This window comes from Scyliorhinus torazame, chromosome 8, assembly GCF_047496885.1.
Source record: "Scyliorhinus torazame isolate Kashiwa2021f chromosome 8, sScyTor2.1, whole genome shotgun sequence".
Taxonomy (NCBI): Eukaryota; Metazoa; Chordata; class Chondrichthyes; order Carcharhiniformes; family Scyliorhinidae; genus Scyliorhinus; species Scyliorhinus torazame.
This window is the reverse complement of record NC_092714.1, coordinates 109,714,236-109,738,244: the sequence shown is the minus strand read 5'-3', so window position 1 is coordinate 109,738,244 and position 24,009 is coordinate 109,714,236. Positions and strand designations below refer to the sequence as shown.

General features: G+C 42.1%; 1 protein-coding gene across 10 annotated transcripts in view; it reads right to left on the bottom strand.

Moving 5' to 3' along the window:
* LOC140428034 (rho guanine nucleotide exchange factor TIAM1-like) overlaps window positions 1-24,009 on the bottom strand; it is a 473,602-nt gene that overhangs the window by 16,829 nt on the left and 432,764 nt on the right. For all 10 annotated transcript variants that reach the window (XM_072514009.1, XM_072514007.1, XM_072514011.1 and 7 more), the window contains 3 exons: window positions 9,382-9,500; window positions 2,098-2,206; window positions 1,722-1,780 (listed from right to left, as the gene is read on the bottom strand). In XM_072514009.1, the coding sequence (XP_072370110.1) occupies window positions 1,722-1,780; window positions 2,098-2,206; window positions 9,382-9,500 (287 nt within the window). The remainder of the gene's footprint in view (window positions 1-1,721; window positions 1,781-2,097; window positions 2,207-9,381; window positions 9,501-24,009) is intronic.

Here is a 24,009-nt window from a genome sequence, read left to right as displayed (position 1 = left end):
AAAAAATAATTGGGTACTCTAAATTTATTTTTAAAAAATAAGCCAGGCTTGAGTCACACTGATGAGAAAGCTAGAGACCCAGCCAAACTTTCATCAATTTGGACTTTGTCTAATTGTGAAATGACCAATGGGAAAACACTGCAGCATTATTCTCTTCCAAATTATATTAGAACTAAAAAATCAATTTATCATCTCTCCCTTCCCATTAGTAACATTACTCAAAAAATGGTTTGGGGTTTATTTGACACAAAGCTGCAGCTGATGCTCTACCCTCAGAGCAGGAAGAAATTAAAATTGGTTGGCCAGCATACTCTCCTTTACGGCACAACATTCCTTACTCTCCTTTGCGGCACAACATTCCTTAAGTGTTAAATGTTTGAGTTGCAAAGCTGAACATAATTGTTTTTTCATTTGTCACTGGGTGCTGTGTTTGTCATGCACTTCTTTATTCAAACAAAATAACATTTAAAAACTATTAACAAACTTTACATTGTGTACCAAGGTTATTTACAGAAGCTTGTACCATCAGAAAAGTCATCCTTTATTGAAGACACAATTAGCATTTTTTAAATTAACTGTCATTTTTTTCTGTTACTTTGTCACTCATTTCATACAGAATCTGGTTTACACAGTTCCTACTTGCAGAGTTTCCCATCTATTTGTCTGTATTATTTGATAGCTTCATGTCCCGATTTATAGAACTATGAAACCACATGTTTGGTGCGCATATCAACTGAGCAAAAATAATTCTTGACATCCAAGAGCACAGAAATCCTATTCAAAACAATCACAAAACTGCCCTGAAAAGAATTTCTGTACTTTGATGTTTTGTAAATGCAACAGCTTCTATCAAGATTAAGTAAAACCATCTCCATAAATCACTTGCTGAGATTATTTGACAAGATTATTTAACAGGCAAGGGCTGCAAGAAGTGAACCAGTTGGACAGCACGGTGGCGCAGTGGGTTAGCCCTGTTGCCTCACGGCGCAGAGGTCCCAGGTTCGATCCCGGCTCTGGGTCACTGTCCGTGTGGAGTTTGCACATTCTCCCAGTGTTTGCGTGGGTTTCGCCCCCACAACCCCAAAGATGTGCAGGCTAGGTGGATTGGCTACGTGGATTGGCCACACTAAATTGCCCCTTAATTGGAAAAAATTAATTGGGTACTCTAAATTTTTTTAAAAAGTGAACCAGTTCATCTTAGCTAATAATGTAGCTTGAACAATTCACATTTCTATTTAATAATTTTCGATATTTTTTTAAAATTTAGAGTACCCAATTATTATTTTTTTTCCAATTAAGGGGCTATTTAGCATGGCCAATCCACCTAACTTGCACATTTTTGGTTTGTGGAGGTGAAACCCACGCAGACACGGGGAGAATGTGCAAACTCCACACGGACAGTGACCCAGGGCTGGGATTTGAACCCAGGTCCTCATCGGCATATGCAGCAGTGCTAACCACTGTGTCACATGCTGCCCAATAATTTTAGATATTAACAACATTTTTGTTCTGTGAAATAATTTTAGGCTCAATTCCTATTGAACATAATTCAACTTCAGTTTGTGGCCACGTGTACTTTAGCATAACACATGTTGACTTGCCAAGGGTTCACAACCAAAATAAATTATTTCTCTAAAAAAAATCATTTATTAATTAAGTATACCAAATATAAAATTCTACACAGACAGAGTGTGTGTTGTAATTTAGAATAGAACACTTACCAGTTTCCTTTTCTGCTTGAAACCATCTTTATACACAAGGACAATTGCTGTTTTGAACACTAGAAACAAAATTAATTAAATATCACTGAAAGATATATAGAACCAAAAATCTTGTACATTGAAATTCTTCTGCTGCATTGATTCTGTCATTTTTGCATTAATGCCTTGTGATTGTGAGCTTAATTGGCAAATGGCAAAATTGGCAAACTAATGCAGCAAATTGCTGAGCATATTAGATTCATGAGGTGTCAGACCAATGTCAGATGGCTGTTTCACACTTGTTTGAGTTGCCAAAGAATATAGTGTAAATACAACCATTTATATCAAATTTAATTTCTGAAGCCCAAATGCAATAAAGCTTGAAATTGCAACATACCAAATGCTGCTAACTCAGGGTCTTTTTTACACTTCCCGAAAGATGCAGGTGGATTGAGCCAAGTGACCGTAGAATGGAAAAGAAGATCTCCCATAGAAAGATCCACAACCTGTAAATGAAGGAGACATCATATTTATTTATAACATATGATATTTATACATGCAAACATACACAATGATCCTACAAAGGGCTGTGATTCTCAAAGGTTTTTGTAACCACATTCATTTTCTATTAGGAAAGTAGGGCCATCATAGATCCTTGGATTTTACTTCTCGACTAACCCAGTATGAAGCAACATTTAATAGTGTAAGCAGATACTTTCCAGATAGCTTCAGGAACATTGCAAAAAAGGTATTTTTGACTTTACATCCCCATGATACTCATGGAAGTTGCTGCATTTGCACACTAACTACACATTAAACTTGCCATGGAAAGTCAAGTCGAATAATTAATAGCTTAAATACTCTTTAAACAATGTTAAAGATTGCCAATCAATCTCTGTTGCACAATTTAGAAAAATGGAATCTCATTCTTTCAGCTTGTGATTTGCTTTTGGAGATTTTAAAAATGAAATGAAAATCGCTTATTGTCACAAATAGGCTTCAAATGAAGTTACTGTGAAAAGCCCCTAGTCGCCACATTCTGGCGCCTGTTCGGGGAGGCTGGTACGGGAATTGAACCCGCGCTGCTTGTCTGCCTTGACAAAATGTTTTCTTTTTAAAAAAATTCTCCCCTTTCCTTTGTCTTTTCCCTCCCTTAATCCAATTTTTATTTTCCTCTGTGTCACTTTCTATATCTTAAATTACATTGAATTCACACATTCACTCTCCTTTTCAGTCCTTGCTCTGTTAGCTCATCGATCGTTCCATTGTTCACCAAGGTTCCAGTTGCCCTGTTGCCTTGATCCCACCATTATCATCTCACATTCCAACAACCTTGTGGACAATCATTTTTTTGAGCAGAAGGAACAAGTCAAACTAACACAGCAAGCCGCAAGATGCCTCACTCCAGCTTACTCTGCGTCATTGCTATGTTTCCCACCAGCCTGTTCAATTTGTTCCTCTGTGAAGTGCCTGGGAATTTTTGTACACAAGGGTGATATATAATTGCAAGCTGATGCTTTGTGTGCAGAGGATGAGCAACGGCAATTAAAAGCAATCAACAAAAACTAGGGGAGATGACAGCTGCATTAAATGTTTAACACTAGGGTTTTGACATTACCAGACCAGGTAATATTTTTTTTTAAAAAAAAAACATTTGTTTCACAGTTTTTAGGAAAAATTAACATCTCAATCAATTACAATGGTTTGTTATCAACCTTTGACCATTTTACTACAACTCTCACCAGTAATGGTGTGAATGAAGGAACGTAATAAATGAATTGTGAATCATGAACCAGATTGATTTTTACGACAATCAACAATGATTTCATGATTCACAATTCATCATAGTGATAGGGGACTCAATTGTAAGGGGAATAGACAGGCGGTTCTGCGGACGCAATCGAGACTCCAGGATGGCATGTTGCCTCCCTGGTGCAAGGGTCGGGGGGGGGGGTGAACAGCCAGCTGTCGTGGTGCACAGAGGCACCAACGATATAGGTATAAAACGGGACGAGGTCCTACAAGCTGAATTCAGGGAGTTAGGATTAAACTAAAATATAGGACCTCAAAGGTAGTAATCTCAGGATTGCTACCAGTGCCACGAGCTAGTCAGAGTAGGAATATCAGGATAGATAGGATGAATGCATGGCTCGACAGATGGTGCAAGAGGGAAGGATTCAAATTCCTGGGGCATTGGAAGCGGTTCTGGGGAAGGTGGGACCAGCACAAACCGGACGGTCTGCACCTGGGCAGGACTGGAACCGATGTCCTAGGGGGGGTGTTTGCTAGAGCTGTTGGGGAGAGTTTAAACTAATGTGGCAAGGGGATGGGAACCGATGCAGGAGGTTGGAAGGTAGTAAAACAGGGACAGAAACAAAAGGCAGTTCGGGGTAAGTGTAAGGCAGAGAAGCCATAGTCAAAAATCAAAAAGGGCGACAGTACAAGGTACAGTGACTGAGGGGAGCTCAGTTAATAGGACCAGGAATACTAAAAGGAATAAAACGGGAAGTGAAAACAATAATGGTAAGCGACGCGGCAGGTTGTTATATGAAGATATGGGTTCAATGACAAGGAAAATTAGGAGAAAGGTTAAGAGGAAATATAACTTAGGAGAGTTTACTGATCGAGGTGTTAAGATTCAGAACAGAGGTAAAAAAGCCAACATAAGGGTACTTTACCTGAATGCTCGTAGTATTCGGAATAAGGTAAATGAGTTGATGGCGCAAATCATCGTGAATGACTATGATTTAGTGGCCATTACAGAAACATGGTTAAAGGATGGTCACGACTGGGAGTTAAATATCCGAGGGTATCAAACTATTCGGAAGGACAGAGTGGATGGTAAGGGAGGTGGTGTAGCTTTGTTATTTAAGGATGACATCCGGGCAACAGTAAGGGATGACATCGGTGCTATGGAGGATAAGGTTGAATCCATTTGGGTGGAAATCAGGAATAATAAGGCGAAAAAGTCACTGATAGGAGTAGTCTATAGGCCACCAAATAGTAACATTATGGTGGGGCAGACAATAAACAAAGAAATAACTGATGCATGTAGAAATGGTACAGCAGTTATCATGGGGGATTTTAATCTACATGTCGATTGGTTTAACCAGGTCGGTCAAGGCAGCCTTGAGGAGGAGTTTATAGAATGTATCCGCGATAGTTTCCTTGAACAGTATGTAATGGAACCTACGAGGGAACAAGCGGTCCTAGATCTGGTCCTGTGTAATGAAACAGGATTGATTCAGGATCTCATAGTTAGGGATCTCTCGGAAGGAGCGATCACAATATGGTGCAATTTAAAATACAGGTAAAATCAAGCACTAGTGTTTTGTGCTTAAACAAAGGAGATTACAATGGGATGAGAGAAGAACTAGCTAAGGTAGACTGGGAGCAAAGACTTTATGGTGAAACAGTTGAGGAAGTTCCAAGCGATTTTTCACAGTGCTCAGCAAAGGTTTATACCAACAAAAAGGAAGGACGGGAGAAAGAGGGAAAATCGACCGTGGATATCTAAGGAAATAAGGGAGAGTATCAAATTGAAGGAAAAATAATACAAAGTAGCAAAGATTAGTGGGAGACTAGAGGACTGGGAAATCTTTATGGGGCAACAGAAAGCTACTAAAAAAGCTATAAAGAAGAGTAAGATAGATTATGAGAGTAAACTTGTTCAGAATATAACAACAGATAGTAAAAGTTTCCACAAATATATAAAACAAAAAAGAGTGGCTAAGGTAAATATTGGTCCTTTAGTGGATGAGAAGGGAGATTTAATAATGGGAGATGAGGAAATGGCTGAGGAACTGAACAGGTTTTTTGGGTCGGTCTTCACAGTGGAAGACACAAATAACATGCCAGTGACTGATGGAAATGAGGCTATTACAGGTGAGGACCTTGAGAGGATTGTTATCACCAAGGAGGTAGTGATGGGCAAGCTAATGGGGCTAAAGGTAGACAAGTCTCCTGGCCCTGATGGAATGCATCCCAGAGTGCTAAAAGAGATGGCTAGGGAAATTGCAAATGCACTAGTGATAATTTACCAAAATTCACTAGACTCTGGGGTGGTCCCGGCGGATTGGAAATTAGCAAATGTGACACCACTGTTTAAAAAAGGAGGTAGGCAGAAAGCGGGTAATTATAGGCCAGTGAGCTTAACTTCGGTAGTAGAGAAGACGCTGGAATCTATCATCAAGGAAGAAATAGCGAGGCATCTGGATGGAAATTGTCCCATTGGGCAGACGCAGCATGGGTTCATAAAGGGCAGGTCATGCCTCACTAATATAGTGGAATTTTTCGAGGACTTTACCAGTGCGGTAGATAATGGGGAGCCAATGGATGTGGTATATCTGGATTTCCAGAAAGCCTTTGACAAGGTGCCACACAAAAGGTTGCTGCATAAGATAAAGATGCATGGCATTAAGGGGAAAGTAGTAGCATGGATAGAGGATTGGTTAATCAATAGAAAGCAAAGAGTGGGGATTAATGGGTGTTTCTCTGGTTGGCAATCAGTAGCTAGTGGTGTCCCTCAGGGATCAGTGTTGGGCCCACAACTGTTCACAATTTACATAGATGATTTGGAGTTGGGGACCAAGTGCAATGTGTCCAAGTTTGCAGACAACACTAAGATAAGTGGTAAAGCAAAAAGTGCAGAGGATACTGGAAGTCTGCAGAGGGATTTGGATAGGCTAAGTGAATGGGCTAGGGTCTGGCAGATGGAATACAATGTTGACAAATGTGAGGTTATCCATTTTGGTAGGAATAACAGCAAAAGGGATTATTATTTAAATGATAAAATATTAAAACATGCTGCTGTGCAGAGAGACCTGGGTGTGCTAGTGCATGAGTCGCAAAAAGTTGGTTTACAGGTGCAACAGGTGATTAAGAAGGCAAATGGAATTGTGTCCTTCACTGCTAGAGGGATGGAGTTTAAGACTAGGGAGGTTATGCTGCAATTGTATAAGGTGTTAGTGAGGCCACACCTGGAGTATTGTGTTCAGTTTTGGTCTCCTTACTTGAGAAAGGACGTACTGGCACTGGAGGGTGTGCAGAGGAGATTCACTAGGTTAATCCCAGAGCTGAAGGGGTTGGATTACGAGGAGAGGTTGAGTCTGGGACTGTACTCGTTGGAATTTAGAAGGATGAAGGGGGATCTTATAGAAACATAAAAAATTATGAAGGGAATAGATAGGATAGATGCGGGCAGGTTGTTTCCACTGGCGGGTGAAAGCAGAACTAGGGGGCATAGCCTCAAAATAAGGGGAAGTAGATTTAGGACTGAGTTTAGGAGGAACTTCTTCACCCAAAGGGTTGTGAATCTATGGAATTCCTTGCCCAGTGAAGCAGTAGAGGCTCCTTCATTAAATGTTTTTAAGATAAAGATAGATAGTTTTTTGAAGACTAAAGGGATTAAGGGTTATGGTGTTCGGGCTGGAAAGTGGAGCTGAGTCCACAAAAGATCAGCCATGATCTCATTGAATGGTGGAGCAGGCTCGAGGGGCCAGATGGCCTACTCCTGCTTCTAGTTCTTATGTTCTTATCATTTTATTTATAATTCCAAATTTTTACTGAATTCATCTGTTGTGGTGGGATTCAAACCCGGTTCCCCTGGGTCTCTGGGTTACTAGTCCAGTGACAATACCACGTTGCCACCTGCCTCCCCTCCGTGTTTTCTGTTAGGCTGTGTTTGTCACCATCGCAACTGAATGGGACAAACTCACTGCACATGCAGTCACAGTGCCTGTAACGTCACTTCCAGCGACTCTGCAGGTAGCTACCTGCATTAAAGAACACTGTTTATAATGCCTGCTGTTCGCTGCCTCACTCCCAACTCTTTGCTGCCTCACACAGTGACCGCCTTGCTGTCTCGCTTTAACACTGCTCACCTCCCACTTGCTGCCCCTATTGCTGCTCAACACCCTGCGTCCAAGACTTGAGCCCTCACTATTTCACTCACCACCCTGCTCTCTGAGCAGCAAATAGTTTGGCAGCGAACAAAGCAGAAAATGGGGCATTGAGGGGAATGGCTAGCAAAGCAGTAAGCAAGAAGCAGCAAGAGGCAGTGAGGTGGGTGCCGGTCAAAGCAGCAAGCATGGCAGTGAGGGGAGTGATAAGCAGGACAGCGAGGGGAGCAGGAGGCAAAGCAGTGAGGGGGTGATGACTGAGATAGCAAATGGAGCAGTGAGTTGAGGCGGATTTCCTGTTCCAGGACAACAGGCTCTCAGTGATGATGCCAGTGGCACCAACATCCTGTTCCAGTGCAGTGGCAGGAGATGTAGCCTTTCTATTATAGTCAGATAGTGAATTTCATATTTTATCCAGTTTCCAATGTTGTCCTAATGATTATCTACTGCTGAAACTCTTGTCCCCTATTCTAATGAGCTGCTGACCAGCCACAGATATACCCTCTGTAAACTCGAGATCATCCAGAACTCTGCTGCCCACGCTCTTAGGTCATCAACTCCTCTTCACCTATCATCCCTGTGCTCACTGACCAACATTGGTTCCCAATTAAGCAACAATCAGATTTTAAAATTTCCATTCTTGTTTTCAGTTCCTTCCACGATCTTGCCCCTTCTTATCGCTGTAATATCCTTCAGCCCCACAACCCTCCGAGGTAACAGAGCTCAGTTAATTCCGACCTTATGAGAAGCGCCAATTTTATTTTCTTCACCATCCATACAGACTTTTCCTTCAGCGGCTTAGACTCTAAGCTCTGGAATTCCTTCCCTAAACCTCTCTGTCTCTCTTTCCTCCTTTAAGAAGACCCATAAATCTTTGACCAGTAGCCCTACTACCAGCTAATATCACTCGTTATCAAATTTTGCTTCATAATGACCCTGTGAAGTGATGCTTTACTGCATGAAAGGTGCTTTGCAAATACTGATAGCTGCTATTGTTGTTGTCCACTTTGTGTTAATTTTTTCAAAAATTGTTGACATGTCCAGGCTTAATACATTGCTTGACATGAAGGACATTTGATTGCACTTCCCTCTAAAGGAACAAAGAATTATCCTGCCTCTGTCCCTTTATGTGACTCCAGTCTCAGTTAACATAATATCTCATTATAAATAAAACTAACTTTTCAAGTAAGCTTTATGATTCCTAGAATATAATGAAGCCAGTTAATTAGCCCACTTCATGGTTCATATCAAGTGATAAAAATAAATATCTCAAGAATTTTTAACAACTGGAATCAAACCTGTATTATAGAAAAGAGAATAAATTAAATCATCTGCTTTATTCTAATAAATGTTATAAAATACACTGACTCTTACATACATCTACAGCTGCTTAACAGGAACTATAGTTTCAAGGAGCTAAAGTCACATTTTTGTAGATAAGTATCTAAAGAAAGGTTATCACAAAATAATTAGGCATTTTTAAGGCATTATTAACCAGGTTCTTCAGAAGCGGTCACTTTCAACACAAGAAATAAGGAGAACCAAACAATGAGTGGGAATGAACCACCTTAATGAAACACATATTAATGTGTCAGTACAGATATCAGTTGTGGAGAAATTCACAGTAGGTATTTTCCTCTATCATTTCAACATAATAAAGAGAAGGGAGGAAGGCGGTCTAGTTTATATCAGTCAGGGCATTGGCAAGGAATTTAATTATATACAAAATGTATGCGTGTGTGTGTGATGTTCCAGCAAGTTCAACTGAATATTTTCCTCACCTCTTTTTTCTCTCCGGTTTGCTCAGATATAAGCTGGTCAAACACAGCACCATATTCTTCATGTAATTTCTGCATTTCGTTTATGTGACTTGCTACTTTATTCATGGCTTTCATTGCCACTGAAAGTTAAAAAAAAAAAAGGGTTTTAGTATGTTTCAAAAAGTGATTTGTGCACTTACTGTTTAGATGTTTTCTGCACAAGAACTATTGCATTTATTTTCAAACACTTAATAAAATTTCTTGGCTGACAATTATTGAATTGTGTTCACAAAAGGTTTCGTCTCTTACAGAATAACTTGCTAATAAGAATGCAAGGGATTTCTCCATTGGCTGAATGGAAAGATATACATTGTATGATATGCATGTAGGCCAAGGAGATTGCAGATTCCATCCCTGACCACTATAGCATTAGTCCATTTCAGCTGGGTCAGAGTACAATACCATAACTGGTCCGAGTATCCAAGGCAACTAGTCCGAGTATCCAGATGCAGTGTAAGAATTAAAATAAATCCCATTTCTGATCACTATTGGAGCCCCTTGTTGGAATACTCTCATTGAATAGCGTACTGAATCAAGCCTGGAATTTCTGTGTCCAGATTTCAACCCATTATGCACTCAGCCCATTTTCTGGTGAATAGTGAAAGCACCAGCCCTATAACGGTGTACACTTGCAAATCATTTGACAATGACGTGGCCACACATTACATTTCCCATTAATGCAGAACTTCAAAACGACAGAGAATAGTTGATGGAATGGGAGGGCAAGTGGCAGATTAAGTTTAATGCAGAGAGGTATTAAGTGATTCATTTTGGTAGGAAGTAGAAGAAAGACATAATAAAAGGGTGCAGTTCTAAAGGGTGTCTGTATATGTGTATATATCAATGAATGTGGTGGGACAGGTTGACAGCGTGTATAACAAAGCATACAGTAACCTGGGCTTTACCAATAGAATATAAAAGCAAGCATATTATTTTAAAGCTGTATAAAGCAATGATTCAGCCTCAACGGGAGTACTGTGTCCAGTTCAGGGTACCACCCTTTAGAAAGGATGCAAAGCATAAGAGAGGGGGCAGAAAATATACCTGAGAGTTATTGGAGAAGTTGGGGCTGTTTTCTCGGAAAAGAGAAGGGAGGAGATTGGAGAGATATTCAATATCAGGAGGGGTCTGTACACAGTAGATGGGGAGAAACTGTTCCCATTGGTGGAAGGAACGTGAACCAGAGGTCACAGGTTTAAGGTAATTTTTGAAAAGAAGGAATAGCGATATGAGGAAAAGTTTTTTCACACAGTGAGTGGTGAGGATCTGGAATGTACTGCCTGAGAGTGTGGTGGAGACAGATTCAATTGAGGGAATTGGATTATTATCTGAAAAAGGAAGAATGTGCAGGGCTACAGAGAGAAGGGGGGGGTGGTGGTGGGGAGTGGCAAAATATGAATTGCGCCTTCAGAGAGCTAGCACAGACAGGATAGGCCAAATGGCTTCCTTCTATGCTGTAACTATGATCACTTCTACAGCATCAAGTGTAATGCTGAGCGATCAGGATAGCTAGTTGCTGAATTAAAGTAGAAGTGGATTTAGAAAGTCGAGCAGGTACTTTGTGTAGATTTAAAGGAAGGTTATTTCAGGAAATTCTGATAAATTTCTTTGGCATTTTGCTGATGACAATTACTTTACTATTTAGCCTTTTGTTGCAGTGCTGCCATTTATTTCCTCTTCCCTATCGATCAATAAGACACACAAGACACGCAGAGACTGAGGCATCTTATTCCCCTTGTCCGAGGAGCAGTACTTGCAGAAACAATGCTTTACAGGGTAATTTAACCACTTTCCTTTTTTTTGTTTTCACCCACTAAGATTGTGATAAACCCAGTTGTATTTAAATACCCATCTGGAAGACTGGCATGGAAAACATCACTAAAATGGACAAATTGGCATTTTTCAGGTCACCCAAGGCAGGAAATTTGGGTGTATTTGCCTGAATTGAAATTCCTTCATGTTTTATGTTCCCTCAGAACCTCCTCAACTGTAGCGTGTTTCAACATAACACTAAGTTCCATTGGGTGTTGTCTGAGTGCATAACCAGTTTAACTTTCCAATCAAGCTTCTCAATTGCGCTGTTTCTTCTTTGGCTGTAAGATCATCTTTGTGAGGGCCTGGCCCAATTTATTTGGATGCAATTAACAATTTCTAAGTGATTCAAGATAACCTATTCTGCTTACTGTCTAAATCTATACATTTAAAGGCCCCAATCTTATGTCCAATCATAAATTCCTCTTTTATCTCAACTATAATAAAGTGCTCAAATTCCACAGAACCCTTTCCCATAGAAAATCATCAAAGTACATCATAAAAATGCCTGCTGGTTTCTCTTTGTGATTCCAATACAGCATTGCTAGGTCTGCTTTCAGCTGAATACAACTTACTTTCCAGCGAGACAGGCCTATCAAAAAATACCATACTCTTGGCGCATCCTTTAATCAATAAATCCATTTGTTTAATTTCCCTTCTTCATCACTCACTTTTTTAGAAGGATTCATAAATATTTCTATTTGAAATTTTTCACCATACAAAAATGCAGCCGTTATATCGATCGACTTACATTCTCACGAATATGTGACTAAGAGAGCTAAATAGTATTCAAGATCATTTTTCCTGGGGGGTCCATTCTAACATTCTCATCCAAACATCAATCCACTCGTTTTGCTTTAGTCTTGAATATTCCATCAGGAAGTACTTTTTCCATACATTACCACCTGTGTGATAAGGCTGGCTCCCCCCTATCCGGTACTTCAAGTTGGACACCAAATTCTTTTCAACTATCAACCCTTTTTGTTTTGCCTCTCATCGATTTATATTCTAATTTATTTGTGGTCACCAAAACTTCCTGATCATAAGGGTTTCTATTTCAAGGAGCATTCCTGGATTGTTCTATACTTCTTGTTCTGGTCAAACTACGGCCTCCACTTGCACTCCCTGGGCAGGATTCTCCCCTACCTGGCGGGACGGAGTGGCATGAACCACTCTGGCGTTGGGCCGCTCCAAAGGTGTGGAATCCTCCGCACCTTCAGGGGCTAGGCCGGCCCCGGAGGGGTTTGTGCCCCTCCGGCCGGCGGGAAAGGGGTGCCAACCGGGGCCGAAGGGCCTCCGCCGGCCGCCGCGAGTTGGCGCTTGTGCGGGAGCGCCAAAGCGTGCTGGCGTCAAACCCGCGCATGCGCAGAGGGCTTCACTTCCGCACCGGGAATGGCGGACCGGTACAGTCTCCAATGCGGAAGGATAGAGTGCCCCCACAGCACAGGCCCACCCGCGGATCGGTGGGCCTCGATCGCGGGCCAGGCCACCGTGGGGGCACCTCCCGGGGCCAGATCCCCCAGTACCCCCCCCCCTCCAAGAACCCTGGAGGCCGCCCGCGCCACCAGGTCCCACCGGTAAGGGACCTACTCCAATTTACGCTGGCGGGACCGGCAGAAGACGGGCGGGAATTCGGTCCATCGCAGGCCGGAGAATTCGGGTAGCCCCGGGGCCCATTGAGTTGCGCCAGACCCTGCCATTCTCTGAGGCGGGCGCCGCGACTCACGCCGGGCCGATTTTTGGGGGCCCGGAGAATTTGGAGGGCAGAGGGGGTGGGATTCATGCCGACCCCCGGCGATTCTCCGACCCGGCGAGGGGTCGGAGAATCCCGCCCCTATCTCGTTCTGGACTACTGCGACATGATCGCTCCCTCCCCAAGGTTATGTTCCAGTAAGTTATCTTTTCCTAGACCTCAAATCACTTCTAGATACAATATGGGGACTCACACTGCGTTTTCTAACTTTCCACATTTTTACGCCATTTGCCCGACCATTCTTGTCCACCATCTTGAACATTTAGCCAATGCTTGAATTTGCCAATGCCCTCCAGGCTCTCTCTGCAATGATCAAATTCCTCCATTCAATGGACCCTCTGGTGTGCACGTTACCCTATTATCGACTTTTGGTATCTCTTGGGAAAAATGGCCCTACCCTGTACATCGCTATCAATTTGTCTATCATCATCCAGCTCCTTGTCTACCTTATTCTGTTCATCACAGCTGTCAAACATATGATTATGTGATCTACAGGAAGCCTCATCTTCTACTAATTGCTCAGATTCTACAAGTTTATAATGAAACCTTTTTAAAATTTATTTTATTCTAAACACAAACAATAACACCAATCCCCTTGTCTGCGTGAGTTTCCTCCGGGTGCTCCGGTTTCCTCCCACAGACCAAAGATGTGCAGGTTAGGTGGGTTGGCCATGCTAAATTGCCCCTTGGCGAGGTGGGGTTACTGGGTTATGAGGATAGGGTGGAGAAGTAGGTGCGCTTTCCAAGAGCTGGTGCAGACTTGATGAGCTGAATGGCCTCCTTCTGCACTGTAAATTCTATGATTCAAAGTGTAAAGTTTGTACATTTTTCCCCTTTCAGTCCCTCGCCCCACCATGACAAACTGCTCCTCAAATATTGCCAAATATCTTAATAGTCAACTCCACCACCGGACTACCCGTATACTTCCTCAGAGCCAGTGGCAATGGGGTGTCATCAGAGCCCTCAAATTCTAGCTATTACAGGACCCCTCCTCCAGCCCGATCCAGAACCCCCCCCATATCACCTCACCTTCTCCATATTCACTGTCCAATAGTAATGCATCAGGTTGGGAACTCCAACCCCTCCATGCCTTTGTCTTTGCACCAGAGCCCTCTTTACCCTCGGCACCTTCCCCGCCCACACAATTTCCGAGGAAAAGGCTTTAGGTAGAAAAGTCCACTTTCCGGAAAAAGGCTTTAGGGAGAAAAATCGGGAGGGACTGAAACACAAACAAAAACCTTGGGAGCACATTCATTTTCACCACCTGCACCCTCCCTGCCAATGTCAAGTGCACCTCTTAAGATCCCCCTAGACCTCCTCCACCAACCCCGTCAGGTTCCACATATGCATTGTGGTCCACTCATGCATTACCTGGATGTTTATAATCAATCCCAATTAATCTAGGTGTTGCATCTAAATAGTTTGATTCCATGTTGGAGAATTACTGTCTTCCCATCACAATCTATTACTTCACTTGGAACTATTCACCCTTTCTGACCCTCTCTTTCATACATTCCTAAGTGCTGTGAGGCTCGTTGAACTTTCACTAAGAATTCTCCTTAATGAATGCCCTTCTCCCTGAAAGTAGGGCAATCAGGTGCACAAAAAAGGTGGAACTACTTGCAGTCCCTTCCAAGGTTAGGTGTGATCTCACATCACAGGTGTTTTTGGATTTCTGCTACAGACAAACGTATACCGACTACAGCCCCCAACCATTTGAGCAAATTCTTCCCCTGGATTGCCCATGCCAGGGCAGATGTTAGCTGACAACCAAATAGTAAGATCTTACAGAACATCTCATCAATCACCACATGATTTCTTTCACAAAACCCATCACTGAAAGGACTTTCAGCTGCAGTGTTCATCACTACAATGTTCATATTTTTACACGTCTTTTAATTTGTCATTGGCAAATTCTACCCCAACCCCCATTGTCAGTCAGGTATTTTACTAGTGCCCCAATCTGGTCCCTATCCATTTTTCCATGAATTTAACTACAATCACTCTTTTGTCTTCGCAATGCATTACTGTACAAAGACTGAATATTATTGCGTTGTCTATGAAATGTAAAATGAAAATATTTCTGTCCTTATTCCACACCTTTAAATCAATAGATACTATGTCATTAAAATCTTTTGCTGATGGATGATTTAAATAGGTGATGGTGTTCTCAATACATTTTTCACTAATCTCTCCATGTGCTCTTGTGGCACTTCTCTACCTCAGGACCAGAATCTTTACATTCAAGTCCAACACCAGGGCTTGTTGGACATGGAAGGAGTGTTCATAACTCGGTTCAATGGGCTGATAATCAGTTCAGAAATCCTTTCACCATTTCCTCACTGTTCCCCAAAGGAGAAAAAGTGTGAAAATGCGCTTAAATTTGCATCCTGTAGGATTTTTAACCTGCGACAAGAAGGTTGAGAAAATTGTCCATGCAACTTGAAGACAATTGGCTTTATTTTTCAAATTTCTATCACCTGATGCCATTAACACTTCTTTAACATTCTGTTTAGAGGTACTAGATTTTGTTAAAGGGATTCAATAATATTCTGACAGGGTAAACTGCAAATTTACTGACTTTCATCTACTCGGTGAAATTAGAGATCGGCAATAAACATAGCAATCCGAGCATAGTCCACGTCTGATGAATAATAAAAGTATCATCCGATCCTTCCCATCATCCTTCCAGTGGGCATTGCACGCCAGAGAAAATCCAAATTCACTGTCCTAGATTTATTATTTATTTGTCTTTTAAAATTTAGAGTACCCAATTCTTTTTTTTCCAATTAAGGGTTAATTTAGCGTGGCCATAAGTTGGTACTGAGGGGAGGCTACCCTGTTTCTCCAACGCAAAATTAGTGTTTGTACTGTTTGGCCTTGTATAAATGTTTTACTGTTTTAATAAAAAGATATGGCCAATCCACCTACCCTGCACATCTTTGGATTGTGGGGGGTGAGACACGGGGAGAATGTGCAAACTCCACATGGACAGTGACCCGGGGCCGGAATTGACCCAAGGTCCTTGGTGCCGATTCAGCAGTGCTAACCACTGCATCTCTGTGCTGTTCATCCTCTCCTAGATCTATAGGCGAAGAATGGTAATTTGGGCAAAATTCTGGAAGATCACGGCAGACCAGGGAACTATACTCCACATTAGTCATCAACTTATGCAGAAAAGAATAAATTGCATATTCCAAAGTCACAAATGAAAACTGACAAAACATTAGTATATTAACAAAAGAAATAGATCATCTGGCTTCAGTTAATGCTTTAAATTAGTGCAGGAAATAATATTTCTGTAGAAACAACAATATTTCTGTAGCAACAAGATAAGTGACAATTAAGTAACATACACATTTTGTTTGTAAGATATTATACTTATATACAATTGAAAACATGAAATCAGGCTATTACATTGATATATTAATGTCAAAAATGAATATGATGTTAAGTGATCCACCATTTCTAAATGTATGAAAACCTATCACAAGTTCCCATGGCAAACATTTTGAATCCTGAAAATGTTATGGATTGATTGGGAAGACATGGTCATTATTTCTGAGAATGTGAAAACATTGAGCAAGGAGACATTTGTTAACAATAGCAAAAACAATGTCATACTCTCCTTTCTGCACAGTTTACATTCTTACTCACATCTTTCTTTTGATTGATGGTGAACCACCGTGGACTCTTTTCACAAGGCTATCACTGCACAAGCTTCATGTAAGTACACTGAACAGGGAACATCCAGTGTGACGAAAGCTTTTCTGAGCTTGTAATGGCTGTATAATTTCTGAGATGATAAGAAACTTCCACTGACTTATTTTTGGCTTGAGCTAACAATAATCTTCCCATGACCCTGTCATATATTCCATGAGTCAATGATTTTAAGATTTCATATATCACAAAGGATACTGCCTGTTTTTGGCTATCTCCGGGATTGACTATTGACCTCGCTCCCACATACAATGAACTATTGGTTCTGCATGGAGGTCAACTATTACCTACTCTCCCATAACCAGTAAGCAACAGAGTGCTCATTTGGCACCTGCCGTTTTGCTGGCTACTGTCAAGCGAGACCCAAACCCGACCATGGTTTGGGCTTTACCACACAGGCCTTGGAAGGATGTCATGGTCACTCCAACTACTTTGCACCTATCAGGGCAGGAGTTGAAATTACCCCATTATACTTTTCAATTCACAAAATCAAAATTTTCTAAATAAAACCTACCCCTGGAACAGAGAATTGGGATCATATAAAAGACAAAAATAGGGAAGGAAAATCTTTTGATCTTAGTATTTCTGTGATAAAAATGTTAATAGTAGTAAGATAGGTTGTACTAGGCTTGAAACACCTGGGAAAAATGGAAAAGAAAACAGTGACGATAACTAAGCAGAAATTAAATGTTTTCATTTAGGAAAAAAACTCATTCTGTTATTTTAGTAATTTAAGGAAATAGATTTTTCCTCAATTTGCCAACAGTCCAAACAGGATTAAATATGATAATTTATCATAAAACTAATTTGCTTTTAAGGTAAATACAGGATTACACTGTTAGGTTTATAGCACTTCCATGGACAAGTAACTAGGATACGTTTTGTGTCTCTATGTTTTGGGAAGGCAGGATTCTGAGCTACAATTGCACTGTCTGCTCCATGTTTTTAATCTTTAGCTTCATGAAGGGTCCAGGTTAAATGTACAGCGAGCCATAGGGCAATTCTGTGGGTTTCATGCCAAGTTTGCGCTCTTTAAATTTGGAGTGGGGAGCAAGGGAAATGCCATGTGCAAAAGAGCTCTGAAAGTGCCATGTTTGTATGTTGTTTTTCTGTTGCAATGTTTATAGTATGGTATTGTTTATACTTGAAGTATAACAAATTATAAGGTGGAAAAGCAAACCAACAACAATATTCCATAATAAAGATAGAAAATGCTGGAAATACTCAGCAGGTCAGGTAGAATCTTAAAAATAACAATCTTTATTGTCACAAGTAAGCTTACATTAACATTGTGAAAATCCCCTAGTCACCACACTACAGTGCCTGTTCGGGTACATTGAGGGAGAATTCAGAATGTCCAATTCACTTAATAAGCACGGAAATCGGAGCATGCAGATATGGGGAGAACATGACCCAAGCCGGGAATCGAACCCGGTTCCCTGGCGCTGTGAAGCAACAGTGCTAACCACTGTGCTACCGTGCGTCCAATCTGTGCAGAGAAGCAGAATTAGTGTTTCAAGTGAACGACATTTAATTAGAAAAAAATTCCATCTCTGCAGCATTGCACGTGTGGGTTCAAGATCAAGTACAAGATTCAGGTCAAGACGTTTAAACAAATACGTGGGAGAAGGGAGGTAACAGGATCTAGGCAGGAGAAAGTAAAGAAAAGGAGAGGATGGAAGGAAGGAGATGGAGAGGCAAGTATTGGGAATGGAGACGAGGGAGAGGGAGAGACAAGAATGGAAGTGGGGGTAGGACAGGATGAGAAAATGAAGGAGAGAAGAGTTCTGGGGAGGGAGAAGAGAACAGGGGAGCAAATGCTAGTAGACCAGATGAAAATGAAATGAAATGAAAATCGCTTATTGTCAAAAGTAGGCTTCAATGAAGTTACTGTGAAAAGCCCCTAGTCGCCAAATTCCGGCGCCTGTTCGGGGAGGCTGTTACGGGAATTGAACCGTGCTGCTGGCCTGCCTTGGTCTGCTTTCAAAGCCAGCGATTTAGCCCTGTGCTAAACAGCCCCTGATCAAATTGTGTGGAAGATAAACTGACAATTCTCTCAACTGGTCAGTTATCGTTCTCTTCTGGATCAGTTGGTGTGGATGAGGGTTTGATCAGCGCACAAATAAGATACTAGCTCCACTACAGGTCTCAATTTTTACCTCATTGAGATTGTGGCAAGGCCAGTTTCCCTGTAAGAGCGAACTTAACAAAATGGGTGGAACGGGGAAAAGTGGAGTTAGTTGATGGCACTACCATTCGTTAAAGAAAAAGCAAATTGAGAAATAAATACTTTTGAACACTAATATTTAACTAAGCTGAATCTGATATTAATTATATTTATCTTAGCGGAGAAGTGGGCACAGGCTGTTGGGTTTATTCATGCCTCTGGGGTATGGGATAGAGCGTACACTGCTCATTTCCCTGAAAGCATTTAACATTTTTGGAGATGATTAGGCCCAAACAATAGGCATGTATCAAAGTTGAGAGATTGCACTCAGCAAGTCATTTGGAACAGTAAAACTGCATTTTAAAAATCCATTGCATATTTATCAACAAAAATGCTTCCCCAAGGAAGACAAGATATTCCTCAAATGTAAGTCACTGTGGACCACTTTAATTAATGCTGGCACCAAATAGCTTGAGTATTGAACTGGATTGTTCAGCCATGATATAATTGCTGCAGCAACAGTTAATGTGTGATCTAACATTGTTTGGCCTTTTAACATGGCAGAGCCCTATCTACAGATATAATATTAAAGGTTACTGTCAACGCTTTTAAAGTGAGCTTCTTCATGGACAAAATTCAACATTGGAGTTTCAATGTGTTTTGAAATTAAACCTTCCGATGGACTCAACATAGCAGATGTGGCAAAAGCATGTTGTAGAAATTGTCACTTATACCCAAAAGTCCAAGGAGTTCAATTAGCTATCTATTTTGCATTTTCTTATTCCATGATGCGATAACCCTCACGAGGACACGAGAGGGGGGTGGTTGGGGTGCCTGACTGATCTATCCGACGAGTTTCCATGGTGAGCGGGCAGAGGCCCGCCCAGCTGGGGCTCGTTAGCGGGACATTTAAATGTAGCTCCCAAACCCGGACCAGCAGTTCCCGACAACCTTGGGCTGGGACTTTATTTTGCGTGCTGTGTTAGTGGTTTCATTTTCAGATTAAAACAAGCTAGATTGGTCTATCAGTCCGCGCCTTCTGGAATTAATACACATATCATCCAGTAGAGGCGGCAGAAGAGGATTCTGGGAGAAGTCAACTCAGCCACCTCGACTGTACTGAGGGTAGCCGAAGAACCCCTCCAGTGGCAAACAGGAGTGAGATCATCGTCCAGTAGATAAGAGGATTCTGGGAGAAGTCAACTCAGCCACCTCGACTGTACTGTGGGTAGCTGAAGATCCCCTCCAGTCACAAACAGGAGGGAGATCATCTTCCAGTAGAAGCGGCAGAGGAGAATTCTGGGAAAAGTTAACTCAGTCACCTCGACTGTACTGTGGTTGGCGAAGAACCCGTCTAGTGACAAACAGGAGGATGTTCATCCAGTAGAGACGGCAGAAGAGGATTCTGGGAGAAGTCAACTCAGTCACCTCGACCATCAGGTTAGTGACTGGCTGGTGACTTTTTCCTTTTCTTTTTTCTCATGGCATTGTAGTTGTTTTAAGTTACCTTAAGGGTTAAGTCATGGCAGGAGATCCCAGACCCTATCATGTTCCTCTTCTGCGATGTGGGAATTCAGGGTGTCCCTGGCTCTTTCACGTGCAAGAAGTATGTCCAACTAGAGCTGTTAGACCGCTTGATGGCTCTGGAGCTGTGGATGGATTCACTTTGGAGCATCCACGATGCTGAGGAAGTCGTGGATAGTGAGTTGGTCATACCGCAGTTAAAAATTACTGAGGGAGATAGGAAATGAGTAAGAGTAGGAAGGCAGTTCAGGGGTCCCCTGTGGTCACCTTCCTCCAAAACAGATATACCGTTTTGAATACTGTTGGGGAAGATGGCTCACCAGGGGAAGGCGGCAGCAGCTAGGTTCATGGCACTGTGGCTGGCTCTGCTATGCTGGAGGGCAGGAAAAAGGGACGCAGAGCTATAGTGATAGGGGACTCAATGGTAAGGCATTTCTGTGGATGCAAACGAGACTCCAGAATGATATGTTGCCTCCCTCGTGCAAGGGTCAAGAATCTCTCAGAGCAGCTGCAGGGCATTTTGGAGGATGAGGGTGGGCAGCCAGCTGTCATGGTGTATATAGACACCAATGATATAGGTAAAAAACGTGATAAGGTCCTACAAGCTAAATTTAGGGAATTAGGAGTGAAACTAAAAAGGTAGGACCTCAAAGGTAGTAATCTCAGGATTGTTACCAGTGCCACATGCTAGTCAGAGTAGGAATGTCAGGATAGATAAGATGAATATGTGGCTTGAGTGATGGTGGAAGAGGGAGATATTCAAATTCCTGGGACATTGGAACCGGTTCTGGGATCAGTATAAACCGGACGGTCTGCACCTGGGCAGGACTGGAACCATTGTCCTAGGGGTGTGTTTGCTAGTGCTTTTGGGAAGGGTTTAAACTAATGTGGCAGGAGGATGGGCAGCGATGCAGGAAGTCAGAGGGAATAAAAGTGGGGATAGAAACAAAAGGCAGTAAGGGAAAAAGTGAAAGGCAGACAAACCAAGTCAAAAATCAAAAAGGACCACAGTACAGAGACTGCAGAGAACTCAGTTAATGGGTCTAGTTAGGCTAAGAAAACTAATACTCAGGGAGAGTTCTCAAAACATGACCAGACAAATGGTCGGAGAAAGCAGGGCAGAGAGCAAAGGAAGTCCAGATGAAACTGCATTTATTTCAATGCAAGAGGCCTGATGGGCAAGGCAGATGAACTCAGGGCATGGCTGGATAAATGGGACTTGGATATTATAGCTAATACTGAAACATGGTTAAGGGAGGGGCAGGACTGGCAGTTCAATGTTCCGGGGTACAGATGCTATAGGAAAGATAGAACAGGAGGGAAGAGAGGAGGGGGAGTTGTGTTTTGGATTAGGGAGAATATCAGGCAGGACTGAGAGGAGATATATCCGAGGGTTCGCCCAGAGTCTATATGGGTAGAACTGAAAACTAAGAAGGGAGAAATCACTTTGATAGGATTGTATTATGGGCCCCCTAATAGTCAGCGGGAAATTGAGAAGAAAATATGTGCAGAGATTACAGATAGCTGCCGGAAAAATAGGGTGGTAATAGTTGGGGACTTTTAACTTTCCCAACATTGACTGGGACAGCCATAGTATTAGGGGCTTGGCTGGAGAGACATTTGTGGAGTGTATTCAGGAGGAATTTCTAATTCAGTATGTGGATGTCCCGACTAGAGAGGGGGCAAAACATGACCTCCCTCTTGGGAAATAAGGGCAGGTGATAGAAGTGTTAGTGAGGGATCATTTTGGGACCAGTGACCATAATTCCATTAGTTTTAAGATAGCTAAGGAGAATGATAGGTCTGGCTCAAAAGTTAAAATTCCAAATTGGGGCAAGGCCAATTTTGATGGTATTAGACAGGAACTTTCAAAAGTTGATTGGGGGAGTCTGTTGACAGGCAAAGGGACGGTTGGTGAGTGGGAGGCTTTCAAAAGTGTGTTAACCAGGGTTTAGGGTAAGCACATTCCTTTTAGAGTGAAGGGAAAGGCTGGTAGAAGTAGGGAACCCTGGATGACTCAGGATATTGAGACCTTGGTCAAAAAGCAGAAGAGGCATATGACATGCATAGCTAGCTGGTATCAAGTGGATCCCTGTAAGAGTATAGATGTTGGCGGAGTAGAGTTAAGAGAGAAATCAGGAGGACAAAATGGGGACATGAGGTTGATTTAGTAGATAAGGCAAATAAGAATCCAAAGAACTTCTACAAATACATAAAGGGCAAAAGAGTAATGAGGGAGAGGGTAAGGCTTCTTCAGGATCTACAAGGTCATCTATGTGCGGAGCCACAAGAGATGGGTGAGATCCTAAATGAATATTTCTCATCGGTATTTACTGTTGAGAAAGGCATGGATGTTAGGGAACTTGGGGAAATAAATAGTCTTGCGGAGTGTACATATTACAGGGGAGGTGGTGCTGGAAGCCTTAAAGCGCATCAAAGTAGATAAATCCCCGGGACATGATGAAATGTATCCCAGGACGTTGTGGGAGGCTAGGGAGGAAATTGCGGGTCCCCTAGCAGAGATATTTGAATCATTGACAGCCACATGTGAGGTGCCTGAAGATTGGAGGGTGGCAAGCGTTGTGCCTTTGTTCAAGAAGGGCCGCAGGGAAAAGCCTGGGAACTACAGACCGGTGAGCCTAACGTCTGTGGTAGGTAAGTTGAGAGACAGGATCTACAGGCATTTAGAGAGGCAAGGACTGATTAGGGACAGGCAGTTTGGCTTTGTGAGTGGAAAATAATGTCTCACAAATTTGATTGAGTTTTTTGAAGGGGTAACCAAGAAGGTAAATGAGGGCAGGGCATTTGACGTTGTCTCCATGGACTTTAGCAAGGCCTTTGACAAGGTACCGCTTGGTAGGTTGTTGCATAAGGTTGAATCTTACGAGATCCAGGGTGAGGTAGCCAATTGGCTACAAAATTGGCTTGACGACAGAAGACAAAGTGTGGTTGTAGAGGGTTGTTTTTCAAACTGGAGGTATGTGACTAGCGGTGTGCCTCAGGTATCAGTGCTGGGTCCATTGTTATTTGCTATTTATATTAATGATTTGGATGAGAAATTAGGAGGCATGGTCAGTAAAGTTTGCAGATGAGACCAAGATTGGTGGTATAGTGGACAGCGAAGAAGGTTATCTAGGATTGCAACGGGATCTTGACCAATTGGGCCAGTGGGCCGATGAATGGCAGATGGATTTAATTTAGATAAATGTGAGGTGATGCATTTTGGTAGATCGAATCGGGGTAGGACCTACTCAGTTAATGATAGGCTGATGGGGAGAGTTATAGAACAAAGAGACATAGGGGTACAGGTTCATAGCTCCTTGAAAGTGGAGTCACAGGTGAACAGGGTGGTGAAGGCGGCATTCGGTACACTTGGTTTCATTGGTTTGAACATTGAATACAGGATTGGGACATCTTGCTGAAGTTGTACATGACATTAGTAGGGCCACATTTGGAATACTGTGTACAGTTTTGGTCACCCTATAATGGAAAGGATATTATTAAATTAGAGTACAGAAAAAATTTACGAGGATGCTACCGAGACTTGATGGTTTGAGTTATAAGGAGAGGCTGGATAGGCTGGGACTTTTTACCATGGAGCGTAGGAAGCTTA